General features: G+C 47.5%; 1 protein-coding gene across 2 annotated transcripts; it reads right to left on the bottom strand.

Annotated features, from left to right (window-relative positions):
* Positions 1-10: 10 nt before the first annotated feature.
* SMIM3 (small integral membrane protein 3) lies at positions 11-19675 on the bottom strand. 2 transcript variants are annotated; one of them, XM_004737807.3, is made up of 2 exons: positions 19083-19675; positions 11-1370 (listed from the first exon to the last, which is right to left on the bottom strand). In XM_004737807.3, exon 2 carries the CDS (start codon positions 1357-1359, stop codon positions 1177-1179), a length of 183 nt encoding a protein of 60 aa, XP_004737864.1. In that variant the 5' UTR covers positions 1360-1370; positions 19083-19675; the 3' UTR covers positions 11-1176. The 2 variants fall into 2 exon arrangements, with proteins under 2 accessions (XP_004737864.1, XP_004737863.1); XM_004737806.3 differs by lacking the exon at positions 19083-19675 and adding an exon at positions 18630-18760.

Genomic DNA, 19675 nt, shown 5'->3' with positions numbered 1-19675 from the left:
CTCAGATGTATTCATTCTAGCACTTTATTGGAAATTGGTTGTATATATCAATGAAATAAGACCATGTAAAAGCATCAGTTCACACAATATTCTGACATCTGTGCTATCTTTTTACATAATTTAATACATCCCAAGATGTTCCTGATTTTGGTCAAGAAGCTTGAGTGGTCCAGAAATCTCTCTCTATAAATATAGATCATACCATCTAAAATAACCGTTGTTTTGAGTTAGTTCCAAAAATCCTGGGAACATCTCTTAAAATCTGTAGCTTAGACTGGCTGCAGTGCTGGTGGGAGGGAATGAAGGGCGGACACTTTACACCATGGAGCTGGTTACAGAGGGTGCTGGGGGTGGGGGGTGCAGAGCTCCTCGAGTGTGGGGCACTCAAGTGGGTGGGGGCTGGAGATCCTGAAGGTTGCCCAGGCCACTCAGCCACCCTGTGTTTCCCAACATTGCTTGAGTGTCAAAGCGAGGAGACTCCCAATGCAGAAAGAAGCCCACCACCCCAGGTTCCTTGGCATTGCCAAGAAATAGCGGAGCCTCCTTTAGATTGTTACAGGGGTAGATGTTCTGGCACAGAGGAGGTCCTGGGAAGCTCCACCCATCTCCCTCCCCCTAATACGCTCAATTCCCTCCAAATTACATAACTTGAGGGAGTGGCACCACAAAGAAAATGTCTTTGAGCCAAGGTGCTGCTGGCCCTTTGGAATGAGGACAGGATGCCTTTGCTTGATTCGACCTGGGGGGCACTGGCGAAGGCTGTTCTGCCCCCAGTGTGTCTTCTTCACCCCCTTGAAGGCCATTGTCAGCAATTAGGTGCTTTGGTTCTTCAAAGCTTCTCAGCATTGAGCGGTAACACCTCAGGTGGCGGCCTTACTGCTCACAATCGCAAACAGCTTTCATCTCCACCGAGTCATTGGTCCTTGCAACCCTATGAGGTAGGAAGGGCAGGGATCATGATCCCCATTTAAAAGAGAAGGAACCTGGAACCCACAGAATTAGGTCCCTTGCTTGGACTCACACAGCTGGCCGGTGGCAGAATCCAAACAAGAACCCCAGTCTCCTCTCACAGGGCAGGCTCCAGAGTCCACACTCCAAAGCCCCTCTTGCTGCTTTTTGGAGAAGGAAGAGGTTGGGGGAGGGGACATCGTCCACATCACTCTTGGGAGGCTGATCTCAGACGGCCCCGTTGAAGACAGGATGAGTCCGCATGCGATAGATAATGACCGCCGTTGCCGGGCACAGTAACAGGGAGGTCATGATGACAATGGTGGCCAGGATGATGAGGACAATGACCCAGATATCCAGGATGTGCTTGGGGAGCGCGGCTTCCATCGGGACCTGGCTAACGGCATCCATGCTGCTTCACTCTGTGACAGAGGGGAAAAAGGAAGTCACTATCTTGCACCCTCTCCAGGAGTCCGAAGCTTGGGTCACTTACTACCTGTGCTCTTAAGGTTACCTGGCCAGTAAGAATAATGGGCTCACTTACCAAGTGCTTCCTACGTGCGAGGCCCCGTGCTAGGCACTTTCTGTGTATTAACTCACTTAGTCCTCCAACCACCACGTCCATGAGGTAAGGACTATTACTGCCAGCCTTTTGTATTCTTGAACTTTATCTTCAGTTATTTCTACTTTACAGACAAGGACTCCAAAGCCTTTACAGATGTAGTGAATCTGCCCAAGGAAGTGAAGCCGGATGGGTGCAACTCCAGAGCCTCTGTGCCTAACCCTCCCACTACCAAATTACGAGTCTAGCCTCTCGTCTGTTAAAATGGAAGACTGTTTTTGGTCCTGGGTCCCTTCTCCCATTCTCCTGGTAACAAACCTGCTCTTTTCTGTGGAGAACCTACCCATCCCATGCAGTTTACTGAGGGTGCTCACCTAAGCACGGGGCTGGGGAAGGGGTGCTCTAGGCGTGGCCATCACTAATCAAAGCCTCAGTTCCGGGTCTGGGCAAGGGACCCAGGCCGGGGCAGCCAAAGTCCTCCCAGAGCTTTTATGCACAAGCTATTGGGAAAGATGATTCTTTCTGCTGGGGACTGCTAAACCAAAAGGAGGGGAGTCTGGAAAGGATGGGCAGGGAGCTGTCTCACCCACTACAGACAGCCCATCTTAGAGATGGAAGGAGAAATGGAGGCTTCAGGACCTGAACCCCACACAGTCTGATGCCAAGTGCAACGCCGGCCTCCCCAGACACAGAATGAATAATTCCCTGCCTTTAAACCAAGTCAGCGTGGCATCTCCCACTTAACAGTTAAGAGTTCTGATGGACAGGCTGTATATCGGATATTTCCAAACTTTTTCCAATTCACAGCACCCTTAGTGTCTTAGAAATTTTTTCACAGCTCTGTGGGCCCAAAGAAATACCTAGCAGTTCCATTTATTGCAGAGTTAGCTTCAAACAACTCAGTAAGTATTTATGTCCTAAAGATTTGTAGCTGTTAAAAAAAAAGTGGTGCACACAAGTTGAAAAAAGAAAATATTTTTATTTCATTCTTCGCCAGTTACTTGCTAATGGGACGTGGGCAGTGGTTATGAACTGCACAACTCTGTAGACTCTGAAGTCAGACTTGACAACACCACGCCCACTTCCCATCGCACGTTCATTTATGCACACCAGCTGCTGTATCCTGGCACCCTCCAGAAACAGCTTCACGAAATAGAGCATCGCCAAAGGGACCTTAGTAAAGTTAACGTTACAACCATCAACTTTCTTGAGCTAGTTGTTTGCACAGTGTCTGTGCAAACATGTTACAGATCCCACAGCCCCCATACACACACTTTTCCAGTGAGTTCACTGTGGCTCCCAGGGCTCAGGGTACAACCTAGGAACCACAGATGGAACCCATTCCCTACCCAGAGGGCACAAGGGTGAACCAAACATTCTCCTGTGGTTCCTTCTAGATCTGAGATCTGTATTTCTGTGATTCTAGGTCCAGACAAAATTCCAATTCCAGTCCAATGCCCTGCTTTGTTCTAATCAGTACCTTTTCCTTCTTAATGCCTTTGGCTCCATGCCTGCTGTTGCCCCGCTAAATAAGGTGCTGATAGCCATACCCAGGGCAAAGCCCCCAAGATATACACACAGGGATGTTTATTTCTACCTCGTTTGTTATAGCAACCAATGCAACAAGTGTCCACAAGAGTAAAACAGCATATATCCATGTATTGGTATACCATGCAGCTGTCCCCATTCACTCATTTGACAAATATATAGTGCTTACTACTCACCAAGTATTGTTCCAAGTGTGTCACAAATGTTTACATATTTAATGGTTATTATTAAAAAGAATGATCTACAGTGAGTTCTGAATATTTTAAGCAGGGGATGGGGGAAATACAGTAGAGAATAATGTGGATAGGGTTATTCCTCTGGCTCAGATTTTGTAGGATTAAGTAGACAGATAAGGAATGATACATAAATGTAAAATCATTTATGAGCAGAATCTAAAGAAAGTGTTCAATAATGCTTACCTGGGGGCTGGACTAGGAGTGGGAGAAGCTTTTGCTTTCTATTCTTCGTGTTTTCATGCTGTTTGAAATTTCTAATCATGAGCATGTCTTATATTTAATTTTCTTAGGTCAAGACTGAGGGTAAAATGGTCCAAAAAATTCAAGTATGAGCCTAGATCGGTGCTCACCAAATGTCCTATACTGTGCCAAGTGAGAACCATCTTAGGACAGGATTTAAAAAACAAAACAAAACACTAGTTTTTGGGTCCCATTACAGATTTACTGAATTTGACTCAAGAGGGGACTGGAGGGAGCCATTTTCCCCAATATGCAGCCAGCTTTGGGAACCCCTAGACCCACAGATCTCTAAGGCTGCTGTGACTCTCTTCAGAACTGTGATTTGGCAACTGATTCCCAGGTGCTCTGTAGCCAGTCAGATGTAGGCAAGGTCCAGGATGAAGGAGAAGCCTCTGGCAAGCCTGGGAGACCAGGATTATCATCAGGCTGGGGCCTGCCGGGGAGGGAGAGGCAGAGGCTGGCCATACCTCAGCCTTAGAAATGTGATCACTTAACTCCCAAGTCCAAGACACAGAAGCATGAGTCACAGGAGCCGTGCACTAAGGAAGGACAGAAGTGGCAGAAATCATTCTTTGTGGTCTCCTGATGACATCAACAGCTAGCTTGCCCTGGGCCAAAAGAACCCCACAAAAACCCTTTCTGGTAAACCCATTAACATCAAACAGTTTCGTGACTCCAAATGCCAGGAATAATTTCCCTGGCTGACTTTCATATGGAAAACCTGTCATTTACAGGAACTCAGCCTTCAGGGCTCATTCACCACCACGAATCACAGAAGCTACAGCCAGCCATATTTCACAGAAGGCTAAAACGGAGGTCTGGAGGTCTTTCCCCGCCTTAACCCCACCTTCTTCCAGAATAATCATTCAAAGACATAAATCCGATCAAATCACTGCCTGAGCAACACAAAGCAGAAGAGAACAAGTAGATAAATAAATGAAACACTTTCTGTCACCTGTACGCTAGATTGTACTCTTTTGCACATGATGTTATTTAGAACCCTGATCACAAAAAAAAACAAACAAAAAAAACCAGATAAAAGCAGAGCTGCTCTAGGGGCGCCTGGGTGGCTTCAGTGGGTTAAGCCTCTGCCTTCGGCTCAGGTCATGATCTCAGGGTCCTGGGATCGAGCCGGGTATCAGGCTCTCTGCTCAGCAGGGAGTCTGCTCCACGCACCCCCCAGCCCGTCATGCCTCCCTGCCTACTTGTGATCTCTCTGTCAAATTAATTAATTAATTAATTAATTAAAAAAAAAAAAAGGCAGAGCTGCTGTAGAATGTCATGAAGGAGGCAAAGGAGGGGTTTGGGGTTCCAGCCTTTAGGGCTAGATAAATATCCTTAGAGCCATAAGCAATAGAGATTAGGATGCTCACCCCCTTCCCACATACAATTCAAACTAAAAGCAATACCAAACTGTAACACTTAAAACTAATTTTCCCAGGTGTTATTTTGGTGTCCCTGCTTATAGCACAGCCTATTCGCTTGGTACAGCACAGCTGTTCAGCTTCCCCTTAAGCCCCTGGGCTCCTCAGAACACAGTCTGAAAACCACAGGTTGTGATATTCTCCAAGGGCCCTCCCAGGGCCACTACTGTTCCAGGGCTCCAAGACTGGCCATGACCATGGCCAGACATCCGAGCGCACGGGGAGTTCTCGCTCCTTGTTTCAACCTTCTCAGTCTTCAAACGTGCCCTCCAACAGGCTGTTTCTTCCCATGGAACATCTTTCCCCACAGTGAAGACAAGTTTTTGTCCCCAAAATAAGAACTACATAAAGCAGATGCCCAGCATCTTTAACGGCACACTGGAAAGTTTTCCTTGAGAAAAAGCAGGACTCTAGGCTTCTGCTAGCTGACTTCTGTTTGACCTCTATCTGGCATCCGGCTGCGTGGTTCCTTGTGAGTGCATAAAACCCTGCTTCTTGGCACATCTAATTAATAACCACAGATCAATATGCTTATCATTTGCTTTGCAGATACACTGCCTGTTATTTCTGATGAATGGGTCACGTCAGACCGTGGCCCAAACGATTCATATCACAAATTTAACCTTCTCACAGATAAAAATGTGATGTTTTTATGACCATGGCAGGTAAAACAGCAGTTAGGCCTAAACTCCTGTCAATTTAAGCTGGCACACTTTATCTCCTAATGACCTCATTAAGTGAATAAGTAAGCACTGACATATGTTCAATATAAGTTTGTCTAAGAAGCTGTGTTGACACCACTCCGCGCTGACAAGCAAATAAGCCACTGGCATCACCAGCCACTGATGCCATCAGGGCCCTTCACCATGACCCCTGCGAGAGGCCAGTTTTTATAAGCAAGTGAAAATCTATTGCGGAAAAAAAAAATCGTCATTCCGGCCAATTCTATCATATGGCAAATTTTCTAGCACCAACAAAAGATATATAAATTTCATATATTAAAATTTCCTGCAGTCCATAGTTTTAGAATAAGAATGCAGGATGACTACTCTGTGCTATCCACCCACCTTTCCATCACGAGACTCACTCCCTAGCAAGCAGCTCTCACCCTCTGACAAAGTAATATTGGTTTTGGCTAAGCCCCATCAGGACAAGTAACTCTGTCCAGGATGTCTTTTTGTTCGTTTGTTCATTCATTCATTCATTCATTCATTCATTCACATACTTACTATATACTAGGTACTCTCTCAGGAATTACCGTTATTTACTCAGAAGATATGACTCACTTCCAGGAAGCACAGAGAAGTTAAGTACGCCTCCTCTTATTTCCTCAAATACAGGATCACACAAGCCAGCATTTAACAAATACCAAGTGCTAAGTACTGTGCAAGGCCTCATCCCACACATTAAATTACTTAAACTTCACAATAATCCTGTGTTGGATACGTTATTTTACAGATGTGGAAATGAAAGCCAGGAGAGGTTAAGCAGCTAGTGATCATAAAGCTAAGCAATGTGACTTTCAGACTCAGGTCTTCTGTCCCTATGTTCATCTCCGCAGCCTCCACACAGACCCAGGAGTAAGAGCATGGAATAGGCCAGATCCACAGCTCTTTTTCCTAAGTCTCAGTCAGACTCATTGCTTTTGGCCAAAAGCATTCTGGATTTAGAGAATTAAGAAAAGATATGCAGTCTACAAAAATCAGGACTTTCACTTCTGATGATCGCAAACTAGATCATTTTGACCAAACCTCCTACTGAGGACAACTGGAAAAATTGGACCTCTCCCCCACCCCCTAAAAAACCAACCAACCAACCAAACAAACAAACCTAAAAAACTGCCTGAAGGCACTAAGAAGTAATAAAATAATGAGGACTTGCCAGGCTAAGATCTAGAAACAGACAGAAATCCAGGGAGATGAGCCTGGCATTTGAAGCAGCATTTCCCTGAGTGGAGGATGGAGACTAAGCAGAGTTTCTGACAGACTCAGGGATCTAAGAACTGCCAAGACAGGAAGAATAAAACCTCTGCATTCTGAGGTGGGACTTCAAAGAGTACTCAGTGCTAAGAGTGAACTAGAAGCTTTCCAACCCCAGAGACTGTGACCCAGGTTTGAATCCTCACAGTCCCTGAAACTGAATTAAGGTTGTCTCACATTGCCAGTACCTCTAGGGTCCAGGCAGCAGCAAACCTGCATCCTCTCCGGAGGAGGGCACGTCACAATCGGCTTCAAAAATTTTTTATTGAGGGGCGCCTGGGTTGCTCAGTGGTTTGGGCTGCTGCCTTCGGCTCGGGTCATGATCTCAGGGTCCTGGGATCGAGCCCCGCATCGGGCTCCCTGCTCCGCAGGAAGCCTGCTTCCCTCTCTCTCTCTCTCTCTCTCTGCCTGCCTCTCTGCCTACTTGTGACCTCTGTCAAATAAATAAATAAAACCTTTTAAATTAAAAAAAAAATTTTATTGAAATGTAATGTCCAATGCAAAACCGAGAATAATCAGGACTGAAAAAAGACAAGATGACAAGAACAGAACCATCAGAAACAACAGACAATAGAAAAAGATCTACAGGGACTCCAGATATTGGAGTTGTCCCTCAGGCACACCCTTTAAATAACCTTGCTTACTATGTTCAAGGAGACTGAGAATTTTGACAGAGAACTGGAAACAATAAGAAAGAACATAACATGTTTTTTTAAAGAATCGAATAGAAATTCTAGAACTGAAAAATACAAATAGAAATAAAAATTCAACAAATGGGCTTAACAGCAGATGCAACATAAAAGAAAGAAGAATTAGTGAACTAAAAAGAAAAAAAAAAACACTTAGAATGAAGCAGAGGGTAAGAAGAGCACATTATTGTAAGTCTGCTGGGAACCATAAAGAGAAAAAACAGTATCTTCAAATGAAAACCAATTAGACTGACATCTAACTTCTCCACAGAACGGAACCTGGAAAAGAACAGAATGATATCTTTAAAGCACCGAACAAAAATAACTGCCAAGAGTTAAGATGAAATAAGACATTTTCAGACAAAACAGAATTAAAATAGCAAATAAATAGTAAAAGAAAGAGAATTAAAGTTTTCTATATTTCTTGCATTGTCTGGAAAGGGCAGAAGAACCAAATAATATTAGACTTTGTTAAATCAGGGACGTATACTGTAATCTCTAGGACAGTCATTTAGAAATAGTAAAAGAGTACATAACTTCCAGAGAAAAGGGAAAGAGGGAAAAATAGAACACTGTGAACAAAGAGAAAACACAAAGAAAGATAGTAGATTTAAAGTTAAACCAACAAAAACTACTGGCATATATATATAACTTTAAAATATATACAAATATACATTTTTTATAAGAGACACATAGGGATTCAGGAAGATTAAAAGTTAAAGGACTCAAATACCATCTATTCACGAGTTGTTTAAGCTAGTAGAGCTATCTTACTGTCAGAGAAAGAGTTTTAGGCAAACAATATAACTAGGGATACCAAAAAATAAAATGATTTTTAATTTTTCTGTACCTAATTTCAGAATTATAAGGAGAAACAGATGAAGCCACAGTGACACTGGGGGAGTTCAACACAACTCTTCTGAATACTGATAGAACAAAAAGTTTTTTTAAATCAGCTAAGCACAGAAGAGTTGTTTTTTTTTTTTTAAGATTTTATTTATTTATTTGACAGAGAGAGATCACAAGTAGGCAGAGAGGCAGGCAGAGAGAAAGAAAGGGAAGCAGGCTCCCCGCTGAGTAGAGAGCCCGATGTGGGACTCGATCCCAGGACCCTGAGATCACGACCCGAGCCGAAGGCAGTGGCCTAATCCACTGAGCCACCCAGATGCCCCAGAAGAGTTCTTTTTTAAATCAGCTAAGCTAAGAAGAGTTCTTAAATTAATAGTTTTCTATACTATATGATTTCCAATATAAAGTACTAAAACTAATTAAATATAAAAAGTTAACATTTAAATGTTTATCTCTGGGAATAATTTTTATGTATTAATATATTTACTATAATATTAAATTTAATATTTAACATATATAATTGGAATATACATTATGCTATATTTATATATATGTATATAAAATTCCCAATTGTGTAGTAATATAAATTCATTTAATGGTATTGGAAGAAAATAACTTTGAGGATAAGTACATTAGAAAAAAGGGAAGGACAGAATGCTGCATTAAAAAACAAGTTGAGGGGCGCCTGGGTGGCTCAGTGGGTTAAGCCGCTGCCTTTGGCTCAGGTCATGATCTCAGAGTCCTGGGATCGAGTCCCACATCGGGCTCTCTGCTGAGAGCCTGCTTCCCTCTCTCTCTCTCTGCCTGCCTCTCCATCTACTTGTGATTTCTCTCTGTCAAATAAATAAATAAAATCTTTAAAAAAAAAAAAAAAAAAAAACCAAGTTGAAAGAATAATTTCAGTGTAAGAGCAAGTGGTTTTTAGAAATTATTTCATATGCTAAGTCACTTGACCTAACTCACAAAACAGAAAGTTGCTTCTAGTATGCTCAGAACTGTAAAGAGGATATTTCTGTAAAGCGATTGTGGTAAGTAAAACTCTAAGATGAGCCCCATAATCTCTGTTCCCTGGTGCCACCCCTCAGATTAGGTTAGGTCACATAACAAGCATGAAGGGATTTTGCAGACGTGGTTAAAGTTCCAGACCCCCTGACTTTAAGGTAAATAGAAATATCATCCTGGGTGGGCCTGACGTAATCAGGTGAGCGGCCCTCAGCCAAGGACTGAAGGTTTCCCTGAGGTCAAAGACACTGCTCTGCTGGCTTTGAGTTGCAAGAAACAAATCTGCCAACAACCTGAGTGAGCCTGCAGGCAGAGTCTTTCCTAATTCATCCTCCAGAGGGAAAATGCAACTTGGCTGATACCTTGACTGAAGTTTTGTAAGGACCCACCAAGGAAACTGTGAGGTCATGAATGTATTTTTAAGCCACCAAATTGGTGCTAATTTGTTATGGCAGCAACAGAAAACTAACACAGCAATACTATTTCATAATGGGTTTATTCTGTGGAGAAGAAATCTCTACAGAGTCATAGCACTCTAGAAATCTACATAGAATTTAGATACTACCTAGCTTAAACCACACAGCCTCCCTTCCATTTTATAGGTGAAGGAAATTACTTGCCCAAGGTCACACAGCAAGTTAAGGGCAGAACTAAGGGGAAAACTCAGGCCGCCTGATCTGCATGATCTTTTTTTTTTTTTTAAAGGGTTTTTTTTTTTTTTTTTTAAAGATTTTATTTATTTGTCAGAGAGAGAGAGAGAGAAAGCAAGCGAGCAAAGGCAGACAGAGTGGCAGGCAGAGTCAGAGGGAGAAGCAGGCTCCCTGCCGAGCAAGGAGCCCGAGCTGGGACTTGATCCCACGACGCTGGGATCATGACCTGAACTGAAGGCAGCTGCTTAACCAACTGAGCCATCCAGGCATCCCTTTATTTTATTTTATTTTATTTTAAGATTTTACTTATATATGTGAGAGAATGAAACAGAGAGCGCACTCATGAGAGGGGAGAAGCAGACTCCCTAGTGAGCAGAGAGTCCAATGTGGGACTCAATCCTGGGACTCCAGGATCACGACCTGAGCTGAAGGCAGTTGCTTAACCAACTGAGCCACCCAGGCGCCCCTGCATGCTCCTTTCAAATGCCATTGCTCTCCTATTTAAGATGTTTACTGGGAGAAAGTAAGGAGTCCAGGTGGAGAAAGCAACAGGAGGGAACAAACTGATAGCAGAATGACAGCCAGCCAGGCTTCTTGATTCTAGCTCTTTACTGCATGAAAGCCATGGGAGCCTTGATGCCCTGAGACCTAGGCCACATCACAGTAGGTGGGACAGGTGAGACGGTTTTTCAGGGACGGATACACACACACACACACACACACACACGCCCCTCAACCAAAAATAAATCCTGTCATAATCTCTGGTGAATGCAGTTCCATCCTGATTCAAGGTCCAAATGCAAATGAATCTAGGGAAGAAGGTAGTGGCGAAGCCTGTAACTAGCACCCCTCACCGTGAGACCATCAGGGAAGAGGAAGAGACGCGGGCACCTTACTCGTCGTGGGAGAGCCCACCATGGTGGAGAAAGGCACCACTGCGTCTGGGAGGAAGGACAGGACAATGGGCCTGGGTTCCCGCTCTGCCGCAACCCGGACTTCACCCAGCACGGCTCATTCTCCTCTCAGAAAGCACCCCCTCTACTCAGCAGTAGGGGTACTGAACACGCGGTTCTTGAATCAACAGCTGCCCGAGCTCCTGGAGGCTGTAGAGTGATGGGAGTGCATCGCAACAGAAGGAATACTCGGGAACAGCGGGGAATTCTCCTCCACACTCCCACGACAGTGCTAAGAGCCCAGGCTCGGAGGCCAGCTGGCTTGGGTTTCCATGTGACTCCACCACTTTCTCACTGACCTGTGTCAAGTAAGTTATCAAACTTCCTGATGCTTCCATTTACTCAGTTGAAAACAAAAGCAAAAATGGCCAAATAATAGTATCTTCCCCATAGGGTCAGTAGAAGTCCATGAGAGGATCACACATAAGTACTTGGCAGTATTCTGACGTGCGACGGGCACTCCACAAACACTCACTCCCAGGAATGATTAGTCATTCCTGACTGGGGGGACACACGCACCCAAGCAAACAGCCTCCCCCTGATCCCCGCAGTTAGAATTTGTTAGGATCCCTGACTCGGTGCATTTCTTCCCTTTATCAACCAAGATGACAGAGGCTCAGGCCCCTGTCATCTTAATGTCCATTTAATGGATTTTTTAAAATCAACCAATGATATGCTTGATTAACCATACAGATTCCTCCAGTACGAGCAGGAAACAGAGGACACAGCAATTCAGTATACACGGTCGGTGCCGTGATACACGCTGAGCATCGAGGAGTGGGGGAGATGGAGATGTTTGTCCCTAAGAAGCTCACCCTCTTCTGCAGGGAAAAGACACTGCGGTAAATTGCTGGTTGCAATACAAGGCAGAACACTCCGACTTTGAAGGTGCAAAGCACATGCTCTTGGAGAAGAGGAAGGAAGTGGAAAGAGAAAGAAAAAGACCGCAGATAAGACGATCTTCTCTTTGATCTGAATGCTGTTTTCCATCCTTATCAGAAGTGTGACTTGGGGCAAGTTACTTAAAATCTCTAAACCTCAGTCTTCTCGTCTTTAAAATAGGGACACTAAGAGCCACTATACTGAATTCTACTTTTGTGAGGATTAAGTGAGACAACAGGCGTATAGTCCTGAAACATAACAGATGCTCAAAGAAATACTCATCTTCATTCCTTTGCTCTTATCTAAGTAAAACAGAACGCTTTAAAAAGAAGGGGGACTGGGCACCTGGGTGACTCAGTCGTTAAGCGTCTGCCTTCAGCTCAGGTCATGATCCCACGGTCCTGGGATCAAGCCCCACATAGGGCTCCCTGCTCAGTGGAGAGCCTGCTTCTCCCACTCCTCCTGCTTGTGTTCCCTCTCTTGCTGCCTGTCAAATAAATAAATTTTAAAAACAAGGGGGGGGGGACTTTGATATAGGCTTTGAAGAGAAGTAGGTGTTCAAAAGGAAAAAATAAAGAGAAAGGCAGAATGAATAGAATAGCTACATCAATGAAGCTCCACAGTGGTAAGATACAGGGCGTGCCAGGGGGCATATGAAGCCCTTATGGCTTAGGCAAGAGGCTTAACTGTTCTAAACTTATGTTTCATCTGTAAAATGGGAACAGGAATAACTACTGGTAGTAGCTACTTGTTCGGGATATCTGGGGGTCTGAATGAGCTAATACCTATAAAGCATTGACTTCAGACCATGCCTGGTACACATAAGGGCTTCATCCACATAACACTGAGCTGGGGGACACAGCCGAGCTCCTAAATTCAGAGCGTTCAGGGACCCTACTTCGAGGCTGATCTAGGAAAGCACAGGGATAGTTTCAGACGCAGGGCCTTTGAGAGTCTGTCCGGGCTTTGATCTCCCACAGGAAAAGCACACCCTGAGCCCAGGTAGCAATTAACTTCGGAGGGATTGCCCATGGTTATCCAACCGGTTTTACCACCAAGGAGCTCTCTGAGGAAGAAGGCAATAAAATAAATGACTTCCTCTGGCTGGCAAGCTTAATTATCCCAAAGTGGGAGAAAGAGCAGACGGAGGCAGGTGGCTTCCTGCAGGTGTGGCCTCGGGCCAGCACTGCCAGGGCTCGGAGCAGACAGCTCGGGGCACCGAGGCCAGAGAGCAGGCAGTGAGCCCCAGCTCTGAGTCACGGATGCCAAGGCCATCTCTTTGGGCATCCTGCCAAATAGGGAGAATGAGGCTGACCGTTCCCACCCAGGGAGCAGACTCAGGGGCCTACCAGCATCATTCCACTGAGAGGACCCCTTCCTAAGGCTCTCCCCTCAGGAGGAGCTAGTGCAATCATCTGAGAAGAATGGAGCATCTAAGCCAGACAGAGAAAGCAAGTCCTGAGAAGAGGCTCCACTGACCACTTACTAGCCTAGGGCAGCTACTGTCCTGATTCCAGTCCAAGACTTTTCTGCTTGCTGATCCTTCTCCTTAGAATGCTCTTCCCTGCAGATCTTGCTTTTCCAGACACAACCAGTGTCTCAGTGTCCAGGTCTCAACTTAAAGGTCATTTCTTTGGAAAAGCTTTTCCAGAACCACCTTGTTAAATCACTACCCTCCTTCGGCCATCATACTCTGTCTCAGACCTTGTTTTAATGTCTTCAGACACTGTTCACAATTTGAAAATTAGCTTGTTTGCTGGTGTGTGTGTTCTTCCTGGGTATTGTTACCCACTCAAATGCAAGCACAGGAGAGCAGAAGACTTGCCTTCTATTCCTGGCTACACCGTCAGCACCGCTCCCGGGCTCTGGCACACAGTGTGTGCCCACTAAACCTAAGATGGGTGAGGGGTGAGTACAGACAGACAGGAGAACTTCAGACTTCAGTTTCAGTGGGACTTAGCTGTCCAGAAAGTGTCCTCACCCCCATGACCTTAAAAGTCAGAATCCCCTCTTGAAAACAAAATGCATCCTCTAACTTGATCACTTTCTGGGCTCTCTGCGCATGCACAAGGATTATGAGGGGTTCCTCCTTTCCCAGACTAGACTGTACCTACCAGGCAAAGAAGGGAGGAGGGCTGACCTTTCAGAATAATGTTCTCTAGGATTCCCTGTGCTCCAGAGCTGGGCATGGAGCTGAGTGTGGGGGTAGGGGAGTTGCGGTCCACAGTAGGAAACTTTCCTTCTCTGTTCTCAGAACAGAAAGCTGGTAAAAAGGGAGGGGGTTTCCCAGGCTTACTCCTGGGTGGGGGGGGGGCGAGCGTCCCCATCTCACATTCACCCTCGGAGACAGTCCCCTTCCCCTTCTGTAATAGCCGCAAGTGTTTACCAAGCCAAGCCATCTCACTAGGGACCTCTGTTCCAAAGACGGGGCCAGAGGAAGGGACGGGCAGGACACACAACTATTAAAAATGTGAAATGAATCAAATCAGAGGACTCTCTCCAATCATCCGAGGTCCCCGAGGAGCACTCTGTTCTTGTTTTGCCCCAATTGGCTTCCGTCCCCATCAAAATTCTTAACAGCCTAAAGACCTCTTCCCTGCCTGAGTTTCTATCTGCTCTTCTGTGGCTGGAAAAATGGAAAAACACCAGGATATTTCAAAGAGATCAGAAAGACAGCCAGGGCTATTCAAGTCTGCACGTACCCATCGGACCCAGCCAATCACAGAGTTTAGAAACCAACAGGGAGCCAGCAGAGAAGCCCAAGCCAAATCCACAGCATCCTGCTTAAGCCTCTACCATCCATCACGATTATTTGCCAGTGACTAAGTGCATGCTGTGTGCTGGGCCAACAAAGGAGACTCTTCTTGGTGGTGGGCTGGGCGGGGGAGGGGGTGGTGTAGGTCAGTGACAGAGCTGCAAGGACACCACAGTGCTGTGACTCCCCTACTAAGCTACATGATCAGGAACGGTCGATCTCCTAAAATACAGGCAGCAGACAGAACAGTGGCCCCTCGAAGATGTTCACGTCCTGGTCTCTGGAACCGTGACTATAAAAAAGGAAGCATGACTCAGAGGGCAGAGTCATGAAAACAGGGGCAAAGGAACTCTGCAGATGTGATTAAAAGACTCTGAGATCAGGAAATTCTCTTGGATCATCAAGTGGGCCCAGTCTAATCACACAAGTCCTTAAAAGTGAAGAGAAAGGCAGGAGGGCCAGAGAAATATGGCATGAGAAGCACCTGTCTCACCGTTGCTTGCTTTGAAGACAGAGGAAGCTGGCTATGAGCCAGGGAGTGAGGAGGTCTATAGAAGCAGGGAATGGCCCCCAGCTGACAGCCAGCGAGGAAATGGTAACCTTGGTCCCAAAGCCACAGGAACTGAATTCTGCCGTCAGCTCAAATTAGCAAGGAACCAATTCTCCCCTAAAGACTCCAGAAAGAAACTCAGCCTACCAATGCCTTGATTTTCTTCTAGAAAGACCCACACCAGACTTCTGACCTGGAGAACCATAATAAACAAATTTGATTTTTTTGAAGCTACTAAATTGAGGTTATGTTTTACAGCATTAGAAAATGACTACACTGTGTGAGCCTGACTAAGTCCCTCCTTCAAACTGGGCCTCCTTCTCTCATCAGTCAGTTGGAAAGGGTGGTCACGGTGATCCATAAAGGTCCAGCTGGCTCTCCAAATCTCACTCTGTTCCCCTGACACCCTACCTCCTCTAGAGCCCTGACCGAGGTCCAGGATAGTCTTAGGCTGAAGGCCATTAAGGCAAAAAAAAAAAGAACGAACGAACCAAGGAGTGGAGAAGATGAATCTTTAAAAGCCCCAAGGTGTTTCCTAAAATGCCACCCAGCATCCTCGAAAAAAAAGTCTCCCATTTTGCCATTTGTTACTTTCTTGACCATCCCCTAGAGGAATGAGGTGGAAAATCTGGGAGAGCAAGAAAAAAAATCTCCAGGATCAATTGGTAGAAACTGGCCAGAGCACCGAGTTAAGGGTTACCTAGCCTTGCAGAGATTCCAAGGTGCAAGGTCCCGATTGTCGATTGTTAGCATCAGCCTGGGGCAGGGGATTAGGACTGGTGACAGGTACGCCACACACAGGTCACCAGCACTTGACACTGACTTGGGGAGTTTAGTTTTCTCTGTCATTCCTTCTCCCTCCTCCATTTCAATCTCTCTGATCCTATGTAGTTGGTCACCAGCAATTCACAAGTCCATTCGGCCAATCGGAGTCCAGATCAGTAACATAAGAAAACTAGAGCTATGCACCACTAAGCGATGTAAAGCACACAGTGTAGTCGTTGAATCTGGTTTGCTGTTGTCCACTATGCTAGCCAGGGATAGTTCCGGCCCATTCCTGGACACCACTGAGCTTTTCTCTTGGATGTTTCTGTTTCCCTAGTGAGTTGGAAGGATACTAGGGTTCCTAGCGATTTATTAGTCCAGTGGCTGTCAAATTCTTACTTATCCTCCCCTCAGTCACCCTGCAAGTAAGTGACAGAAGCAAGATCTGAACCCAGATCCCCATAATTCCAGTGAGGTTCAGAGGTTCAGAGCATGAAACGTGGCCCTGAAACGTGGGTGTAAACTGCAGCTTCCTGAGATCACGGGTGAGTGCCCTACTCTCTCTGGAGCTCAGTCTTCTCAACTAGAAGATGGAAAGAATGGTGGTATCTACCTCATAGGATTGTGGTAAAGACTAAATGAATTAACACATGTAATATGCTTAGAATAATGCCTGGCTCATAGTCAGCACTCAGTAAATGTGAAGTACGATAATTTTTTTAAGTAGGCTCAACATAGGGCTTGGGCTCACTGCCCGGAGATCAAGACCTGAGCCGAGATCAGATGTCCGACACTGAGCCGACTGAGCCATCCAGGAGTCCCTCAAGTATGATCATTACAACATTTGGCTTGTCCGGGCCATTGGGGAGAGTGTCGCAGGGTGTGGTAACACTAGCATTTACTCCTATAAACTGTGAGTGTGAGTACACATGTCTATCTTTGAGTCCACTGCCAACAGTGGCTGTGTAAGACCAATGAAGAGAAAGATTCTCTTTCCTTGGAGACGTTTACTTTATCTGTAGATTTGAAACCACAGAGAAGAAACAGATGCGCGCTTTTTAAAAGAAGGATCAGAATACAGGTAGGAAAGCCCCTGAAACTGAGACTGCCACTTACCCCCTTGGCCTGTCACACCTGGGTCCCATATGTGACCCAACCACAGGAGGCCCCCAAAGTCTCTAATTTGGTTTATGTCTCAAACACCTCACCCCAGCTCAATGATTCTTAGGCTATGCCAGAGACAGGGGATCCCCAGACCTTTCACGCAGTGGAGCCCACAGCTGGGATGCCCCGAGAGGTCACTGTTTGGAATATTTGAGAGAGCATGACTTGTAAGCTCTGTGACATGACTCATAACCCCGGGACAGCTGGAAACAGGAGGTCCCTGCTACGGTGGAGAAGTGCTTCTCCTCAGCTTTTTCGGTCACTGCTGCAGAAGTACATGATGTCCTGGGGCCCGGCTGGGCTGTCTTGCGTGCACTCACGGGACAGTTGGCTGGCCCACGTAACCCAGAGAGCACATCACGCCCAGCCGTAGCCACCCAGCTGTTCCATCCCTACTTCATTTTACAGATGTGGAGAGCCGGGTCAAGAGGGGGAAAATGCCTCATCAAGGTGACTCCGAATGTCTCCTGAATTCCAGAGACTTGTCCTTCCCACCCCACACCCACCCCCAAGCCCCATTAGGGCATTTGCAAGCCTTCCTATTTGCCCACTGTGGTGGTACCACAGGTCCTAGCAGCTGTTCAAGGAATCTTTGAGACGTCAATGTTTGAGATGCGGTCACTACCACCGCCAAGAACTCTGAGGACTCAACAGAGAAAGACCCCTGAGAACCGCCCCCACCCCCACCCCGGATGCCAGCAGGACCAGGGCCAGTGAGGAAGAAAGGGTGCGGCTGCAGGAATAGGAGTCCAGCGCCGCTACTCAAAATAACAACCTCCCACAACTGTGCAGGTTTTCAAGGTTTACACTGCTCGTTCCTCCACACTGTGAACAGTACTGAGCACCTATTTGCCAGGTCCTGGGCCAAGTGCTCAGGAGGCTTCGGAGATGGGCCACGGAGAGACAGTCTCCACCCTCCAGGAATTTGTGGAGGGGTGGGGAGAGAAGAGGTGCAAGAGAACCCACGACTGGAACAACCAAGTCCGAAGTAAGGAGGCAGGAGGAGGAGGGCACCTGGAAGGAAGGCTCCTCTCCACGATGCTCTGCACACCCCCTCTCTCGTTTGATTTCTGTACGCAAAAGACTATTTTCTCCCTTTCACAGATGGAGAAACAGGGCCGCGAGACAGGATGGGGAAACTGCTAGTGCCGGACCAAGGGAACCGACACCCCACTCCAAACTCCTGGTGCCTCCCACGCGGGGCTTTGGGAGAAGCCGCCGGCCGCGGGTCTGAGCTCACCCACCCGAGCGGCCGCTCCCGGGAGGCCCCAGATCGGCCGAGACGGTGGCTTTGGCAAGTTCGGGGCTGAGAAAAACAGAAAAGGGGAACGCAAAAGTGATGACGGGGGAGGAAGGAGACAGAAGAGGAGGACGGAGAGGACAGTTGGGAGGACGCTGGGGTAGGAACCACGGGAGAACGGAGCCCCACTCACCGCGGGATCCGCAGAGCTTCTCCGCAGGAAAGCCCGAGGTCCCCGCCGCAGCCGGATCGCACAGGGTCTGCGGGAGGCTCGGGGCAAGGCACAGCTCCAGCGCTTCCCCGGGCTCGCGGCGGGAGGCCGTCCAGCCCCGGGGGGCGTCTTGGCGCGGCACGTGCCCGGCCCTCGGAGCCCGCGGCGGCGGGAGCGCGCAGGAGCAGCCGGGACGCGCGGCTCGGCCCCGGGGCTGCGCTCGGCGGCGCTGCATTGCGCGGCCGCCAGGGACCGCCCCCGGAAAGCCCGGGCCCCCGGCCGCAGCCGCGCCGCCCCGCCCCGCCCCGCCGCCCCCTCCGCCGCCCCGGCTTCCCCTCCGCCCCCGCGGCCGCCCAGACTTTCCCTCCGGCCCCCGCACGCGCTGCCGGCAGCCCCGCGCGATCGCTTCCGCCGTCGGGGCTCCGCTGTCCTTACCGTGAACCCGGAGGGTCGGGCGGACCAAATTCCTTTCCGGCCAAAGTCTGGCGGACGGGAGGGACCGAGACTCTCAGCTCCTGCTGGGCGGTGTACGGAGTGTAGGATCCTTGACGAGCCGCTTGGCAAAGTGAGGCTAATGACACCTGTGTCCCAGCCCTGCTGTGAGGACGGACTTAGACGCCAGTGGGAAGCTGGTTGGTTGTCTGTTGTGACACTCCCCTGAGCATCCTGTTCGCTTTTGTGACAGCAGTGAGATGGCCCGATCCAGGGTGCTCATGGGCCCGGGAGAGCTGGCTTCTGAGGACTCCACGCCCCGCAGTTCCCGGCCCAGCTCCCACACTGGACAATGCGACTGTGCGAGCTCCTGCAGCCTCTGTGATGATGCACTGGGGACAGCGACTCGGGTCCCATCTTGGTACCCACAGCTTTTAATTCAGCAGTCGAGTGCTCTTCAGTCTTGGTCTAAAAAACAGGAGCTCAGGCCTTGACCATCAGTGTGACCTTGAGAAGCCTTGGAGCTCAGTTTCTTCCTCTGCCCACTAGGTTGAGAACTAGCTATACTGCCTTCCCAGGCCTAAATCGGATATGGT

This window comes from Mustela putorius, unplaced genomic scaffold (genome assembly GCF_011764305.1).
Source record: "Mustela putorius furo isolate JIRA1106 unplaced genomic scaffold, ASM1176430v1.1 tig00000407_pilon_pilon_pilon, whole genome shotgun sequence".
In the NCBI taxonomy this organism is placed as follows: Eukaryota; Metazoa; Chordata; class Mammalia; order Carnivora; family Mustelidae; genus Mustela; species Mustela putorius.
The sequence above is the reverse complement of the archived record's forward strand: the minus strand, read 5'-3'. Positions and strand labels throughout refer to the sequence as shown.